The sequence below is a fragment of the Lithobates pipiens genome, unplaced genomic scaffold, assembly GCF_037356315.1.
Source record: "Lithobates pipiens isolate NorthernLeopardFrog02 unplaced genomic scaffold, aLitPip1_a1.2 Scaffold_18, whole genome shotgun sequence".
NCBI classification, from domain to species: domain Eukaryota; kingdom Metazoa; phylum Chordata; class Amphibia; order Anura; family Ranidae; genus Lithobates; species Lithobates pipiens.
The window spans coordinates 388,555,170-388,573,842 of NW_027507758.1; the positions used below are offsets into that span (position 1 = coordinate 388,555,170).

Here is an 18,673-nt window from a genome sequence, read left to right on the forward strand (position 1 = left end):
ATCCATGCAGATTTTGGTACCATTTTAAAGAAAAGTTACATTCTTGCATCAAGGGATATTAGACAAAGTTCCCAGATTTATTTAGCAAGAGTTGGTGTTTACAATAAAATAATCAATTATGGTATAATTATATTACTATAAAATAATTAAGAATTAATGTGTATGTAATAATATACATTACTCTTCTGTTATTGCTGCCATGTGGTCCCTTTGTTTATTGATTTAATTTATTTTTTATTTAAATTTGTGTGTCACAAGAGTTAATTTTTATGTTATGTCCACAGGCCTCGATTCAGCAACTAGCAAACACAAGAACAAATAACCAACAGGTTTGTATTTTATGGTTTATTAAGCTTCACTTTGCTATCAAAACTGCCCACACCGATGATTTGCAGTTTCTAACCTGGTTAAGCCATAAAGTTGGAGACAGTTATTTAAGGTTGCAGTTATCAGAATAATAAGCAATGAAAATTAGTAGCCTGCTGTGACCTGAAAACAAGTTCAAGTCATCTACTGATTCCGGAAATGAAATATCACTGCAACCATTGCTCTTTTTAGTTAGCTCAGCAGAGTAATAACATTAGTGAATCAACATTTAGCATTTACATGGCTAATAGCATTCTCAAATGTCTATGTGTTAGGTTGCTCAGGAAACTTTAAATAAATCTGTGATATTTTATTGGATACTTAGAATTTGGGGAGGATGGATTTTTATTTGGCTTATAAAACACAAGGGCTTTGAGCTTTAACTATTCGTAGTCACTAAAGAGCTGTAGAGAATGTACAATTGTCTGCCTTTGGCAGAGGATTAGATGAAATACAAAGGTATGTAAAATTTGAATATGCAATTAAACAGTTGAGAACTAGGGATGAGCTGAACACACAAACATGCAAAAAATTAGAACATGCAAACACCATTAAAGTCTATGTGACGCAAACGTAAACAATCAAAAGTGCTAATTTTAAAGGCTTATATACAAGTTATTGCCATAAAAAGTGTTTGGGGACCTGGGTCCTGGCCCAGGGGACATGTATCAAATGCAACAAAAAGTTTTAAAAATTGAAGTTTTTTCTGGAGCAGTGATTTTAATAATGCTTAAAGTGAAACAATAAAAGTGAAATATTGCTTTATATATCATGCCTGGGGGGTGTCCATAATATTCCTGTAAAGTGGCGCATCTTATCCATGTTTAAAACAATACCACAGCAAAATTAAATTTCTAAAGGAAAAAATGTCATTTAAAACTGCTCGCGACTGTAAGGTATTGTCGGATCCTGGCAATATAGATAAAAAATACAAAAAAATGGCGTGGATGTCCCCCCCCCCAAAAAAAATCCATACCAGGCCCCTCAGGTATGGTATTGATTTTAAGGGGAACCGCACCAAAATGTAAAACAAAAATGGCATGGGGGGCCCCCCCCAGGCACTATATACTCTGAACAGCAGTATATATGTTATACGGCCTGCCCTATATACTCTGGGCCTCAGGGGTGGTACCATAACACTGTAACCCCTCACAGTTACTCTTGTTGGGGGCAGGAACAGGCCCTGTTGTGAAATATTTGATCAAAAATTGTAGTTACATGTCCCATTAAACAGGGACAGAAAAATTGGGTCTTTGGTTTTGGTGGCACCAGAACACTGTAAGCCCTCACAGTTACCCTTTGTGGGTGAAGAAACAGGCCCTGCTGTGAAATATTATATCAAAAATTGTAATTACATGCCCTTGTTAAACAGTAGCAGAAAAATTGGGCCTTTGGTTTTGGTGGCACCAGAACACTGTAAGCCCTCAGTTACTCTTGTTGGGTGCAGAAACGGGCCCTGCTGTGAAATATTACATCAACAATTGTAATTACATACCCCTGTTTGGCCAATTATGGCTCTCTCAGCAGAGCACGCTCTGATTGGCCAAAGCATGCAGGTCAGGTGCATGCTTTGGCCAATCATCATACAGCAATGCACTGCGATATCACAGTGCATTATTGGGCATTCCGCTGCGCTCAATTTTTCTGAGAAATTCGGGAAGTTCTGTAAATGGGCGGTCACCTGATGTTTTAGTCAAACTTATGTTCGACCCAAACATCGAGCTGATCCCTATTGGGAACCAACAATGTACATTTACCTTGTCCTTCCCTGCTGAACTCATGTTTTCAGATGTAAACGTTGGGATGTTCTGCAAGGTTGACTAAAGCTTAAGCCTGTAGGAGGGCTGTGATAGGCAGTTCATCTTTCACTGACCACTGTAACAGCAATGCTCATTAAACTATAAACAGAAAAATGATTTTGTAGCTACTGTATCTGCACTTTTTAGAAGCAGCTAATTGTGATGCAAATATTAATCTTACACAGGAGTCATTTTATTTATTTTCCCCCGTTTTGTCCCAAACTCTCCCCCATTAAAGGGGTTGTAAACCCTTATGTGTTTTTACGTTAATGCATCATAACCAACCCCCCAGCCTCCCAGTTTTACTCACCTGAGTCCTGTATTTCCCCTGCCAGAGACACGCTCTTCCTCTCTGCCCGGGGTTTCTTGGCTCTTGATTGGATAGATTGATAGCAGCGCAGCCATTCGCTCTTGCTGCTGTCAATCAAATCCAATGATGCGGGCGCTGGCGGGCGGGACCGAGTCCTACATTTGGCGTCTATGGACGCCGAATGCTGGACTCGGGAGCGTGCCCGCAAGGTAACCCCCCCGGGAGAGAGCTTTTGCTAGGGGGTTATACGATGCTGGGAGGAGCTACCAGCATGGCCAGGGGACCCAGAAGTTGAGGATTGGGGCCACTCTGTGCAAAAAAAACTGCACGGTGCAGGTAAGTATGATGTTTGTTTTGTTTCTTTAAATTAAAAAAAAATACTTTCAATCACTTTAACTCTTTCTTAGCTAGAGAATGTATATGGAAATTACTTACTAATATTTTACAAAGACTTTTTACAAAGACTTTTAGATCCTCTGTTGAACTCTGAGACAGACGGTTATCGATTTTCTCTGTTGCCTTTGGCTGCAGTAGTGTAAACCTGGAAAAACTTGGTTCAAAACCTGTTTGGGGCACTAAGTTGCAAAGAAAAGTGTTGCATTGTTTTCAGTGTCAATTGGTGGGGTAGGGATGCTAGTTTGTGTTCGTGTGAAGATGCAGGAGCTTTGGCATTTAAAGGAGTAGCACAAAAATTTTTGGAATAGCTCTGGCTTTCCCTAAAAATGGGTAGTCTATACATAGAGACACTGTTTTCTTGTGATCATGAGATATTAAGAGGCTAAAGTGGCATGGGAAGGTTACTGTATTTATTAGTATTTTTTTTAAAATACATGAGAGTGACAATAATCTAGCTCATCAAGCATAAAAGACAATATTTGCAGTCGACAATGTTTAACCACTAGCCTACCAGCCGCCGCAGTTGTACTGCAGCAGAATGGCTCGGCTGCGCGAATCACCATTATGCTACACCGGTAGCATAAACAGCCCCTAGGGGGCACTTGCTCCCTGAGCTGATGCGAGTGCCCGGTAGTCTTGATCACTGCCTGGCTCCTACGATCGCTCGGGACACATAGAGAACCGGGAGCTGTGTGTGTAAACACACAGTTTCCAGTTCTATAAGCAGTGAACTGACAGATCGGCTGTTCGTACAGAGTATGAATAGCGATCTGTTAGTTTCCCTGCACAGTCCCATCCCCCCTTCAGTCAGAACACTCCCTAGGATACGTATTAACCTCTTCAATTTCCCCTAGTGTTAACCCCTTCACTGCCAGTGACATTTTCATAGTAATCAATGCAATTTTAATCGCGCTGATCGCTGTATTAATGCCAATGGTCCCAAAAATATGTCAAAATTGTCTGACGTGTGTGCCATAATGTCACAGTCATGATAAAAATTGCTGATCGCTGCCATTACTAGTAAAAAAAAAATTATTAATAAAAATGCCATAAAACTATTCCCTATTTTGGACCTATAAATTTTGCGCAAAACCAATCAATATACGCGTATTGTGATTTTTTTAACCAAAAATATGTAGAAGAATACGTATCGGCCTAAACTGAGGACATTTTTTTTATATATATATATATATATATTTTTTTTGGGGATATTTATTATAGCAAAAGGTTAGAAATAATGCCTTTTTTTTTTAAAATTGTTGCTTTTTTTGTTTATAGCGTAAAAAAGGTGGTGATCAGATACCACCAAAAGAATGCTCTATTTGGGGGAAAAATAAGGACGTCAATTTTGTTTGGGAGCCACATCGCATGACCGCACAATTGTCAGTTAAAGCGACGCAGTGCCGAATAGCAAACAGTGTTCTGGTCTTTGACCAGCCAAATGGTCCGGGCTTACGCCATTAAAAAACTATTAATGTGATCCACAGTTACTTGCATCTTGGTTCACACTTACAATCGAAGACTTGGGGGCAATGATATATCTGTGTGTTTGAATTTAGAAGGTCACCATTCATTTAATCGAAATGGTGTATCGCAATCATGTAATTGACATTAGTAAAAGAGAAACAACTTTTGTATAAAGCAACTAAAAAAAAGTGGAAAATCACATAAACCAATTATATGTCTTGCCTAATTTTTTTCAGTAAATAAATAGTGAAACTTTGTTAGTAGCAACATGCATATGGTCTACAGTTCTTCAGATTATATTGCACCAGAGTTTTACATCTGCCCAATTATGTTTCAGGATATACATGGTTGTAAAAATTATCTATAATTCAATCTCTTAAATGTTATTTTTTTTAACATATGCAAGTACCACAATATATACATTTGGGAACCAAGAAGCAGCAAGCTGAACATTTTCTTGTCTATGACATTATAATGTTTTCTTATGAGATACTGAGATGTCATACATACAGCACACATATTGTATGATGTTTACAGTTTATAATTTTGGATGAAATTTAAAGTCATGAGGTGAATCACCCAGGAACATTGGTTTGCTTCCGTGATTGTTGCAACACCCATTCTGAAATGAGTTGTAGGCATGAGTGAATGAACATAATAAAAGATTCATGTACTATGTGTTTTATTTTTTCATATGTGCTTTCCAGAAGACAAGGCCTGGAGTGATTCGTCCTATTTCACTAAAAATAAGTGCAATGGAAACTATGGATGGACATGTGTCTTCCTTTGACTTCCAGCAATTCTCCACGCCTCATTACAGAAAAGAGACATAATTTGTAAGTAACCCCAATATTATTGCAGCATATTCTGTGGAAGAATAGTTACCACACTTGATATATTGCATCATAATTTTCAGATGTACAAATTAATATTTTTAGATTCTTTAATATAATCACCTGTGTAATTTTAGTGTTGTGATTAAAATGATGTACTGTCTGCATTCCTTTACGCAAGAATAAGTCATAGAAAGTATTGCTTAAAAAATATAAAGTATGTTTGGGAGGGGGGTACTAATATATATTTTAATATATGTATGTATATATATATATATATATATATATATATATATTATACAGTATATACCGGTGCATCTTAAAAATATTTAATATCATCAAAAAGTAATTTATTTCAGTAATTCAATTCAAAAAGTGAAACATGTATATTTTATAGATTCAAGCATTTCTTTCTTTTAATTTAGATGATTATGGCTTATAGCTAGTGAAAACCCAAAATTCAATATCTCAAAAAAATGTAATACTACATAAGACCAATAAAAAAAAAGTTTTTTAATACAGAAATGTTGGCTTACTGAAAATTAAGTCCATGTACCGTATAGTATGCACTCAATACTTGGCTACATTTGCATGAATTACTGCATCAATGCCAATCAAGCATAGTGATACCATTAAACTAGGTACTGGTACTTTTGGTAGTGTGGGCAGGTGCCCAGTCCTGCTGGAAAATGGAATCAGCATCACATGGCTTTCCAAATCATCACTGACTGTGGAAACTGGCCCTCATGCAACTTGGACTCTGCGTCTCTCCACTCTTCCTCCAGACCTTGGGACCTTGATTTCCAAATGCTAGAAAACACAAAGAATCCTGCGAGCCACCACTGACCAGATGCCCTTTAAATGTATAGAGAAGGAAAAGCTGCTGGCGTTAAAAGCGTCTCACAATTCGTGCAAACATAAATGAGTAAATACTATGCCGCGCTGTAAATATGATCTCATCAAAAATATAAAAATATGTAAAAAGGTAATAGGATAAATATAAGAAACAGCAGCTAAAATCAGAACAAATTGTAAAATAAATGAATTGAAAAGTGCTGTGCTATGTAATATGCTCTATACACCCAATAATTGGATACCAAATGTATATATAACAAAAAAACACACAAATATTGACCAATGGTGAAGTGCCAATAAATAATAAAACAAATTTTTTATATATTTATGGCCCAGAGCCCTCTGACCGATACGGATAAGGATGACAAACAAGGTTAACACAAACTCGCTTACTTGAACCGGACCTGAAAGTGTGCCCTGGCCTAACGTAGGGTATACCAAAATAAGGGGGCATACCCTTGATAGAGAAATGAGTAATAAATGAAATGAAAATGAAATGGAGTGAAATGAGTACTCGCTCGAGGAGTATAATGCTTGAGAAATGCCCTGACAGGGGATGGGTGGGTGGGTATCGCGCACCGGAACCGACGAGGGAGCCAGGCGAACGGGCTGGTTATATACTCCACCGGGCTCCACCCATAATTCCAGGCCACCATACTGGCCTTTCCATTTATGGCCCAGAGCCCTCTGACCGATACGGATAAGGATGACAAACAAGGTTAACACAAACTCGCTTACTTGAACCGGACCTGAAAGTGTGCCCTGGCCTAACGTAGGGTATACCAAAATAAGGGGGCAAAAACATACAGGTAGGGAATGCCTTTATTGATTCAAGTTTGTTACTGGGTGAGCTTGACAAAGGCCTGGGCCATCTCTACTTGCGGATTGGGTATGTAACGGGCGAAACAGGTGGACTTCCACCTACCCAACTTTTTGAAAACGTGGACCGGGACCCCTTGGTGGGAGGCAGTTGAAGCCGCTCCGATCCGAAATGAATGTCCGGAGTAGTGAGCCGGATTGAGGTGAAGGATGCCCAGGAGTATCCTGACATGCTCCATGAACTGGGCTGCGTTCAGTGGCTTACCGTGGAATGGCAGAAGCGGGCCAGTTCCTGGTTGATCGGCCAGAAGGGTCAACAAGCGGGTGAGCATGGCGACCGGGCACCAGCGGTTGTTAGTTTTATAAAAATGTATGTCCGTCCCTGGGCCGAGCTGCTGCGTCTTGGATACTGCTACATGTAGGATGAAATGGTCTCCGTGCCTGACCAGGTGGTGCTTGCATAGCGTGCGAGCTGAGGGGCTACTGGAGGTAAACTCGCCTGGCCGCAAGAAGCCGTAGAAGGCCAGGTGTATGGCTGCTTGAATAATGATACTAGTGTGGAGTCCGAAAGGTGCAGTGGCCAGAATATCGGACATGTTTCTGAAAACGTCTCCTGTGATAGGCAGGCGTTTGAGGGAAGCCGCAGGCTGGCGTTTCTGGATGCCACGCATGACGGCCCGAATGGCGTGAAAAGTGAACAAGGAGGGTTCAGCAGGGTCCTGGAGGGACGTAAAATGTTGTACCCCGGCCAGGTATAGTCGGATCGTGTTGAAGGATAACGCCAAGTCCGAGTGGCAATGGGCAATGAAGGCCAGAACTTGCTTGACCCGGGAGGTCTCTGTGGAGTGAGATGTTAAGAAACGGTTAAAGGCCCTCCAGGCTGTTTGGTAGGCCTTGCGGGTATTGTCTGCGAGGGAGCGATTGATGAGTTGAGTCGCGGCTACTAGGTGAGGGGTTAATCCAGGGTCAGTTGAGACCAGTCCGGGATAACTGCTGACGTTGGTCCGGCTCCGGGCACCTGATCAAAAAAGGAAACTAAGTTAAAGCGGGAGAGGGCGTCCGCTGCCCGATTACATTTACCGGGGATAAAGGCACAATGAACATTAAATTGAAACAATAACGAGAGCTGGACCAGTCGCCGCAGGAAGGACATAATCTCCAGAGACTTGGACCTGCCTTTGTTAATGATTTCCGCAGTGGCGAGATTGTCCGTTGAAAAGGTCACTGTTTGACCGGACCAACTGCGGCCCCACGTATGGGCAGCGGCTACGATGGGGTACAACTCGAATAGGGAGGACGTCTCGGTGAAGCCCGGAATAGCCAGTATCTGAGGAGGCCAAGGGGCTGCGAGCCAGAGGTGGCCAAAAATTGCCGCAAAACCCGTGGAGGCCGCTGCGTCGGTCACGACCTGCGGTGACGAGGAGGACACGGAGGGAATGAACAGGGACACACCATTCCAGGACGTCAGGAATTCCTCCCACATGGCAAGATCAGCTATAGCTGCGGGGTCCAGGCTGAGGATATGCTCCGGGTCTTGTGAATGAGACAGTAGGACTAACAGGCGTGATATGAAAGCGCGACCTTGAGGGATGATGCGCATGGCAAAATTAAGCATACCGAGAAGGGACTGTAACTGCCTCTTGGTACAAGTTCTGGTGCGGGTGAAGTCCCTCATGACCGACCTGATGCGGCTTAGTTTATCCGGGGGGAGGCTGGCCTGCATAGTGCTGGTATTTAAGCTGACCCCGAGGAAGGTGATTGCCTGCGCAGGGCCCTCCACCTTGTGCTCAGCAATCGGGACGTCAAGGTTATTGAAGACCACCCTTAGTTTATCCAAATCCCCTGGAAGGGAGCCAGGTGACTCGACCAGCAGGAAGTCATCCAAATAGTGTATGACTCCCTGGCACTGGGCTACGTGCAGCAAGATCCATTCGAGAGCCTGCGCAAACGAGTCGAAGAGCCAGGGGCTACTCTTGGACCCGAAGGTTAGCTTAGTGGCAAAATAGTAGAGCTCCCTCCATTTGATGCCATGCCAGCACCAGAGAGATGGATGGATAGGAAGGAGCTTGAAGGCGTCCGAGATGTCGGCCTTGGAGAGCCATGTTCCTGTGCCTGACTTGAGAATGGCCTGGATGGCCATGTCTACGGACGCGTATTTAAGGGAGAACTCCTCAGAGGGGATAAGAGAATTAAGACTGGGGACAGAGGAAGAATAAGGCGCTGACAAATCGTAGACCAACCTAAGTTTATTGGAGAACTTGCCCTTGACAAGCCCAATAGGGCTGACTCGCCAGGTGTTAAATGGGGGCTTCGTGAAAGGGCCTATGATGAAATCCCGGTCTAGCTCTGCCCGTAATAGCTGGTCGATGGCTTGTACGTCGGTGGCTGCTGACCGCAGGTTCTGGCACTCGTGTGTAAGGTGAGGGAGGGAAATAAGTCCTGTATGAAAGCCCTGAGTAAAGCCCTGAACTAGGTAGGTGGCAAGTGAGGGGGTGGGATGATTGGCGAGGTAGACACTGAGCCACGACACGTTGACCCGGCTTAGTCAAGATTTTCTAGCCTGCTTGACCTCGCACATGAGCCTGGGATGAGCTCTATTACATCGTGAGCATACATGGAGCAGCCTGCACTGGCTGAAATTGCACGACCCGCTGTTGTAGTTGTTACAGATGGCTGCGCCTCCCAAGGTCTTGACCGGGCGCCCCAGTTTATCCGTCTGCGGCAGGCGTACCGGCGCCGGTAGGGCCTGGGCAGTGCCTGAGGTCGATGGACCGTCTACGGGCGGGGTTGCCACTGAGCTGGCACACCAAGTCGCGGTGTGAGTAGCCGACTGGCAAATGGCACAAAGAGGAGACCGCAGCCCTGCGAAGTGTCGACAGAACAACTCGGTGTCCAAGACACTCCAATCCGTAGGTATCTGAAATTGGGAGAGCCTGGCGGCCGCCTTAGCGGAGAAGGAGCGGTGATAGTCATAAAATGCAAAACCGCCGTATTTGTACCCCAGGTCAACTACTACGTGGAGGTAACGATCCAGTTCCTCCCTCCTGCCGGGGGAGGCCGAGCAGATGACATCCCTCAGCATGCCGAAGGCCAAGGTGAACTCGGTGACTGAAAGCTTCCTGTCCAGCCTGGGGTCTTTGGCTTTGAGGACCACCGACACGTCCCCCCAAGTGTAAGCTTTATTTTCTGCCAGCTCATGAATGGATATCAGGAGTGAAGCCAGATTGACGTCCTTTCCCTCTAGGATGTCCTTCCTGATGTTGGCTGATATTAAATGAGAAGGGTACACTACTGGTGTACACCCGGGGGTACCTGCGCTGGTGTTCTCCACTGCTTGTAAAGCTGGTGTAGGAGGAGAAACAACTGGGCGGGTCTCGAGGAGGGCCACCCGACTCTGAACCTCTGACATTGAGGTCGTCAGGGATGACACCAGCGTGTGAAGCTGCGTGATGGAAGCAGCGATAGAGCCCAGGGAGGCCTGCTGGACACTATCCTCAACCGCGGCTGGGGGAGGAAAAAGGAGCCCGAAAAGCTCGGCCTTTCTGGCTGTAGCTGGGAAGGGTACACCCCTACGCCTCAACTCGGCTGTCAGCCTGGGAATGGTCCATGATCTGAAGGACCTTTGGCTGCCGCTCTCTGAGACGAGAGACGGGGACAACGGAGCCGTGTAGTCCTCGCTGCCAGCCTGGGACATGGTGGCAAAATCCAGGCTTGGTGAGCCTATTAATCCTTGGGTCCGGGTTTTTCTCCTATACGGAACCTAAGAGGGTGACATGGATTACAAGACTCGTAGGAGACTCCTGAGCAAACATTTTTTTTTTTTTTTTTTTTTTTTAGAGAAGGATACTACCGCTTGTGAGCGTTCCCTTCCCAGAAGATTCTCTTACCTAAGGAGGCACCGTCCGACCCGGTGCAGGTTGGACCTACTGAAAACTCGACTGATCTGAGGAGATGAAGGTGAGTTTGTATGAGACTCCTATACCTGCAGAGAGATGTCTAGCTAAATAGTGGAGGTAAGACTTGAAATGTGATGAAAGACATAACTGAAACGAGCTACATAAATAAAACGAGCAGACAACTGAATTTAGAATAACGTGCATATGGCGACAGAGACGTGACTTGGTTGCGCCGCAGATGCAAAATTTCCTTTTCCTTCCCTTTCCCCATTTTTTTTTTTTCCTTTTTGTTTCTAACGCAAATTGCACATAGAACGTGGGGCTCAAGCGAAGGTGGACCCTGCCACGTGGAGCTCAGGCAGGGGGGTGAACCCCGCCACGTGGAGCTCAGGCAGGGGGGGGGTCTGCCACGTGGAGCTCAGGCGGAGGTGGAGCCCGCCACGTGGAGCTCAGGCAGAGGGGGGGGGGCCTGCCGCGTGGAGCTCAGGCGGAGGTGGAGCCCGCCACGTGGAGCTCAGGCAGAGGGGGGGGGGGGGGGCCTGCCGCGTGGAGCTCAGGCGGAGGTGGAGCCCGCCACGTGGAGCTCAGGCAGGGGGGGGGGGGGTCTGCCACGTGGAGCTCAGGCGGGAGGTGACCCCGTCACGTGGAGCTCAGGCAGGGGGGGGGGGGAACCCCGCCACGTGGAGCTCAGGCGGGGGGTGAACCCCGCCGCGTGGAGCTCAGGCAGGGGGGGGGGGGGAGGGGACCCCGCCGCGTGGAGCTCAGGCAGGGGGGGGGGACCCTGCCACGTGGAGCTCAGGCAAAAAAGGGGGGGGGGTACTGAAATGAGGTGTAGCAGCTGGGCGCACCAGAACGAATCGATGCATAAGGAATGCGATGGGATTCGAATTGGAGCGTAATAAGTGACAGAAATGATATGCCATGACAAAGACTAGAATCAAGGACCACGCTTGAACCTGCGAGTGACTCAGTCTCTGGAGCATGTACGTAAATGAGGCCGAACCTTGGGGCACTTCGAAGCGAATCGGTGCGTTAGAGATGCGACGGGATTCGAATCGGAGTGTGGTAAGTGACAGAAATGATAACATGGTTAGAAGTGGCAGAAATGAAATGATTCGACATAACCGACTGGCATGATTGAAATGACTGCAATGATTGACATGGAAAGAAATGACCTGACGGACATAGTACAACGGTATGAAATGATTTTTTTTTTTTTTTTTTTGAACAACCTGAGATTGACATTGCCCGGACTGCTCAATTTAGCGTGACAAGCAGACAGCTGTGCTTTCGAAACGGTTCGATCGATTCGAACACGACGAAATGAGTCGTTCGGTTTAGCAATGACGTGCTACGAAACGAAGTGCCTGTCGGCACGAACGACAAGTACCGAAAAGGTGACAACGACTTCTTCGAAGAAGGGGTAGTGACATGAGGTATCGAATATAAGTTAAGACGTTCGTGTAATCTAGAGTGAGTGGTTCGTGAGTTCCGGAATCTAGTTTACGTGACTTAATAACACATGAACGAAAAGGGTGCCGAAGCCCTACCTGCGACAGCCGGCCCAGACGTGTTGTACGACAACGGAAAATTTGATTTAGAGTATAGCGACTCAGACGGCAACCAGACGGACGCTGACGAACGACAAGGCTTTGTCGACACGAGGCGGACGAAAACGTGGAACTCACGAACCCGGCTCACTGTAAAGTCTTGTGGATAGTTGGCCCTTGATTTCTGACGTATCAGATATCGCGCACCGGAACCGACGAGGGAGCCAGGCGAACGGGCTGGTTATATACTCCACCGGGCTCCACCCATAATTCCAGGCCACCATACTGGCCTTTCCATATATATATATATATATATATATAATGGGAGTGGAAATGCACAGTAAGTATATAGTGCTCACGTGAAAAAAACATATATATATTTGTAAATTTCATACAGTTCGTAGAAGTCCATAAAATATATGCAAGAATTTTTTTTATATATATGTATATATAGCAAGTAATAAAGTGTTCATGTGCAAACAGAGTGTACTGCTGTGTTTCTAATCATTACGCGGGGTAGTCCAGGCAATAAGAAAACAGCTTGGTAGGTGTTCAAATGTGCCAAGGTGTCCTCCCTCCAGTGATCCCCTAGGTAGTGAAAGCTCACTTTAGAGGGTGCGACTTAGCGATTAAGCCAAGTCTAAATATGCATTAGAACCTCCTCTGGGCTCAGAAGGGAAAAACTGCATCCAGGGCTCCTCAGTGAAATACCTCAGTTTATGCAAAAATAAAACCGCTTAATAGTGTAGTAGGTTTAAACAATTTCATGAACACAAGCAAACAAACCCTAATACAGGGTACTCACATTTATAAAGTGTGTCTAGTGCACCACTCTATTGCCAGCAATAACCAATAAGATTAGATACTGGAAAGGTATGGGGGTAATGTGCGTTTCCTCCTATGGCAGGTAGGCATTCCCCCTGAAGTAGATATGAATTCCCTGTATTAAACACGCATTGGGGAGGAGACAGGATGGCATGAGGAGCAGTCTAGCTGCCATAGGTATTATATTGATCTTATATTGATCCTATTACCTTTTTACATATTTTTATATTTTTGATGAGATCATATTTACAGCGCTGCATAGTATTTACTCTTTGATTTCCAAATGAAATGCAAAATTTACTTTCATCAAAAGAGGACTTTGAACCACTGAGCAACAGTCCAGTCCTTTTTCTCCTTAGTCCAGGTAAGACTCTTCTGATGTTGTCTTTGATTCAGGAGTGGCTTAACACAAGCAATGTGACAGTTGTGGCCCATGCCCTGGACATGTCTGTGGGTGGTGGCTCTTAAAGCACTGACACCAGCCACAGTCCAATATTTGTGTTCCTCCCCCAAATTCTTTAATGGCCTTTGCTTCACAATCCTCCACATTTTTTCCTTCCACTCAACTTTCCATTAATATGCTTGGATGCAGCACTCTGTGAACAGACAGCTTCTTTATCAATGACCTTTTGTGACTTACCTTCCTTGTTGAGGGTGTCAATGACTGTCTTCTGGACAACTGTCAAGTCAGTAGTCTTCCCCATGATTGTGTAACCTGCTGAACCAGACTGAGAGACCATTTAAAGGCTCAGGAATCCTTTACAGGTGTTTTGAATTAATTAGCTGATTCAAGTGTGATGTCATGAGTCTACAATATTGAACTTTTTTACAATATTTTACTAGCTATAATCATCAAAATTAAAAGAAATATCATTCTGTGTGTAATGAATCTATATAAGATATGAGTTTCACTTTTTGAATTGAATTACTGAAATAAATTTTACTTTTTGATGATATTCCTTTTTTCTGTACATTGTGGGAGAGTCTGAGTGAAAAGGTCTGGCTGGTGGATGGGATGTATTTGTCACCCAAAATACAGACTGGGCATCCATGGGCTTCAGGGAAACCTGGCAAGGAATAATGCCCCGTACACACGAGAGGGATTAAGTCTGACAGACCTCCAAAGGAGTTCCGCCGGAGTTCCGACGGAGTTCTGGCGGACTTTTCGACCGAACGGACTTGACCACACACCATCACACCAAACTCCGACGGAGTCGAACGTGATGACGTACGACTGGATTCGACGTAGGAAGTTCCTAGACAGTAGCCAATAGCTGCCCTAGCGTCGGTTTTAGTCCGTCGGAGTAGCACACACACGAGCGGATTTTTCAAAGGGGACCGGGTCCGGCGGAGTTCCGTCGGGAAAATTTAAAGCATGCTTCATTTCTAAAGTTCGTCAGACTTTAGCTTCGCTAAAGTCCGTTGCAGCCCACACACGATCGGATAGTCCGCCGGACTCAGTCCGTCGGAGTTTGGATGTCGAAAAGTCCGCTCGTGTGTACGGGGCATTAGGATCAGTCTCCATTTTAGATGCTGATTGTAAGATTCCTGTTTTGGAGTTTAGGTGTCACCCTGGCCCACAAATCCACCTGTCAAAGTGCCTGGCTCATTAAAAAGCTGTAAACTCTTTCAGGGATGGGAAGTTGTGCTATTAGTTAAAATGGCAGTACACATTGTACAAACATTGCACCCCAAATGCAAAATGAGAGCAACAACAGTCTAATACTGTAATATAAAATGGGTAATACCAAACTTGCAGAGCATTAATTTGTAAAAATGGGACAAATATCTAAAACTTAAAAGGTCATATGTGCACAAAAAGATACCAAAGAGGAAACAATATCCAGACTATCAAGGCAATATTGTGCAGTCAAAACCACAAATGTTGGACCCAGCTGAATTTCAGTTTATGTGTAGATGAATATTTAAAAGAAAATTGATGATTTAAGGCCGAAGAACTAAGTGTGCTTTGCATTAACACACGTTTAGACATCACTTGTTGGTCACCCAAGGTTTACACCCGGTCTCACTGATACAACTTTTCTTTTGCAAGCCCCGCAGGGACTCCTGAGGGCATCCCAGTTTTACAGTTTTCTGGCTGGATCCCTGTGGGAACTGTGTTCTCGGGACAAGCTCCTCTATCATTAGATCACTGGAGGACTATTTAGTTGTCACACTTTCTCGGGTTGTTGCCCAAACCAGCGCTTTTCACTCAAAAGTGCCACTCTTTTGAGGAACTATGTTTGGGGGAGGGCCCAATTCAGAGATCCCTTTCTACCTCCTACAAATCCTTGTTGGATCTTCATACTGCTGAGGATCTCCTATTTCTGGCAAAATGGAAGAGGGACTTGAGAGTTATATTTACTGAACCCCAAAAAGAATGCATACTTTTCTTTGCACAGAAGTCTTCTCTATGTAGCAAATATCAAGAGACCACCTATAAAACAATTATGAGCTGGTATAGAATCCCATCAGTCTTGGCAAAGCTATTCTCTAATCAAACTGATTGCTGTTGGTGTTGTGGCCTACACCCGGGTACTCTTGCATATCTTTACGCTAACATATCTTTACTTTTTGGGCACAAGTTCTTAAACTCATACATAAATTTACAGACATTTCCCTTCAGGATGACCCAGCCGCTTGCATCCCACCTCTATGGAAGCAACAGTCTGCACCAACGATAGCTCAATGGTTCACAAGGGTGAAGGATATAGAGCAAAGGAAAGACCTGACCTCTGTTCTGCGAGACAAGTCAGAGGAACATAAGACCAGATGGTTTTATAGGGATATTTTCCACGTCACCGATGAATTTCACCAATACGCATAATTATGATGATTAAGGTGATTTTCACTGTCTAACTGGTTCTGATGATCCTGGATCCTTGGGGGTGAGGATCTTCTCTTTCTCTCTCGATTTCTCTCCCCCCTCTCTATTTATTTCTTTCTCTCTCCCCTTAGTTTATCTCTGATATCTATCAGAATTCATAAAAAATGGTGTGCACAGAATCTGGTAGCATACCTCGTTTTAGACTTCCCTTTGTGACTTGTCAGATCTCTCAGGAAGTTGGAGTATTTCTTCCTCCAAACGAGACTGCCTCTAGCACAGACTGGTTGGAAGGCTCTTGGCATTTCTGTATAAGCGTTATTTCTTTCTTGTTGCCACATGTATATGCCTCACTGTTACGCAGTGTACCCTGAATATTATTTATGCTTATAATGTTTAATACTGATCGTATGTTGTGTAAAGTTACCCTTTTACTATATCAGTTGCACATCTTTAAAGTGGTTGTAAACCCTTACAAACCACTTTGACCTACAGGTAAGCCTAGATTAAGGCTTACCTGTAGGTCCAAGCAATATCTCCTAAACGCAGGCGCACTGAACGCGGCAGTTCCAAAAATGGAGCTGCCGCATTTGTCGACTCCCATGCGCATGCGCGGGAGTGACGTCATCGCGGCTTCGCCGAATGACAGCGGCGGAGCTGCGAGACACCACCAGCAAGATGGATGTGGCGGACTACAGGGGACAGCGCGACTTCGCTGGCTCCTGTGTCAGGTAAGTGGCACATAATGGGCTACTATGCGATGCATAGTAGTCCATTATGCTTTACCTTTGCAGGGAAAAAAAGAGGAAGTAAACTCATCAGGGTTTACTTCCTCTTTAAATAAAACACTAAAAAAGACATGTTTTATACACATCAAGCATTTTTTTCTGCCAAAATGCTGCTGCTCCTGTAATGGGTTTCTTTTCTGCCTCTAAAATCTTCTAATAGCAAATGGACATATAGACTAACATGCAGGGGCATTTAGAGGGATAAACAAAATGCCAAACTCCCCTAACAGCAACATTAAAAATGTCTAGTGTGCATGAGGACTAATAGGGATGAGCCGAACACCCCCCTGTTCGGTTCGCACCAGAACCTGCGAACAGACCTAAACTTCATGTGAACTTTAGAACCCTATGGGACTTGAACGTTCACAATCTAAAGTGCTCATTTTAAAGGGTAATATGCAAGTTACTGTCCTAAAAAGAGTTTGGGGACCTGGGTCCTGCCCCAGGGGACATGGATCAATGCAAAAAAAGTTTTAAAAACGGCAGTTTTTTCAGGAGCAGTGATTTTAATAATGATTAAAGTGAAACAATAAAAGTGTAATATTCCTTTAAATTTCGTAGCTCTAGGGTATCTATAGTATGCCTGTGAAGGGGCGCATGTTTCTGGTGCTTAGAACTGTCCCTGCACAAAGTATAATTTGTGCAGGAAAAAAAGTCTTTTAAAATCACTTGCGGCTAAATTGTCAGCTCCCCGTAATACATAGAACATTCAATGAGTGTTCTCTGTATTAGCCGACAATTCATTCATTCATTAAAAAAAAAAAAAACGTGGGGGTTCCCCTAAATTCAATTACCAGGCCCTTCAGGTCTGACATGGATATTAAGGGGAACCCCATGTCAAATTAAAAATAAAATTGATGTGGGGGTCCCCCTAAATATCCATAACCAGACCCTTCAGGTCTGATATGGATATTAAGGGGAACCCCGCATCAAATTAAAAAAAAATTGACGTGGGGGTCCCCCTAAAAATCCATACCAGACCCTTTATCCGAGCACGCAACCTGGCAGGCCGAAGGAAAAGAGGGGGGACGAGAGAGCGCCCCCCCTCCCTCCTGAACCGTACCAGGCCACATACCCTCAACATTGGGAGGATGCTTTGGGGGTCTGTGACCCCTCAAAGCACCTTGTCCCCATGTTGATGAGGACAAGGGCCTCATCCTCACAACCCTGCCCGGTGGTTGTGAGGGTCTGCGGGCGGGGGGCTTATCAGAATATGAAAGCCCCCTTTAGCAAGGGGACCCCCAGATCCCGGCCCCCCCTGTTTGAAAAATTACCCCTACCATTTCACAAAGAAAGTGTAAAAATGGTTAAATAAGACAAACACACTTTTGAAAAATTCCTTAATTAAAAAATAAAAAAATAAAAAAAACATTCCAGCGGTGCTAATCCACTCTTGCTATCCAACGACGAATCTCCGGGGTCCAGCGATGGATGATCATATCCAGCGACGGGGGATCTCTCAGTCCAGCGCTGTCCATACATCCGTCTTCTGTCTCCAGTGCAGAGACACTGCGGGATCCCAGCGCTGACGTTTCTTATATTAGGAGGGCGGGGCCACCCGTCACCTGACCCCACCCCCTCCGACGCTGGTGAAGGGAGCCAGGGGTCTGTGTGTCTTGTGAAATATGCTTTAAAAAACACCCAAAAAACACACATTTAAAATACTCTAGGTGTGAATGCAGCCTTACTGCCAAGGATCTACTGCTTATACATACATACACACACACAATGACCTAAGGTTACTGTTCTAGGGTGTTCCCCAAAATAGCAAAATTACGGTATATCCACATCTAGTATTCCAACTTCAGATTAAAAGCAACAATAAAATAAAAGCATCCAAGCAACAGTGCTGTTAAGTAATCTTTTATTCTGATTATGTAAATTGCTGCTAATCCCAATTGTCCATAGGATCACATATCATCTTGTATACTTTGATAAATAATGA

At 44.4% G+C, this 18,673-nt stretch overlaps 1 protein-coding gene across 3 annotated transcripts in view; it reads left to right on the top strand.

Annotated features, from left to right (window-relative positions):
• Positions 1-18,673, top strand: part of MLIP (muscular LMNA interacting protein) — a 415,413-nt gene that overhangs the window by 306,381 nt on the left and 90,359 nt on the right. For all 3 annotated transcript variants that reach the window (XR_013276824.1, XM_077487812.1, XM_077487813.1), the window contains 2 exons: positions 285-329; positions 5,046-5,174. Coding sequence is in view for 2 of the 3 variants with exons in the window: in XM_077487812.1 (XP_077343938.1) it covers positions 285-329; positions 5,046-5,171 (171 nt within the window). In the remaining variant the exon portion in view is untranslated. The remainder of the gene's footprint in view (positions 1-284; positions 330-5,045; positions 5,175-18,673) is intronic.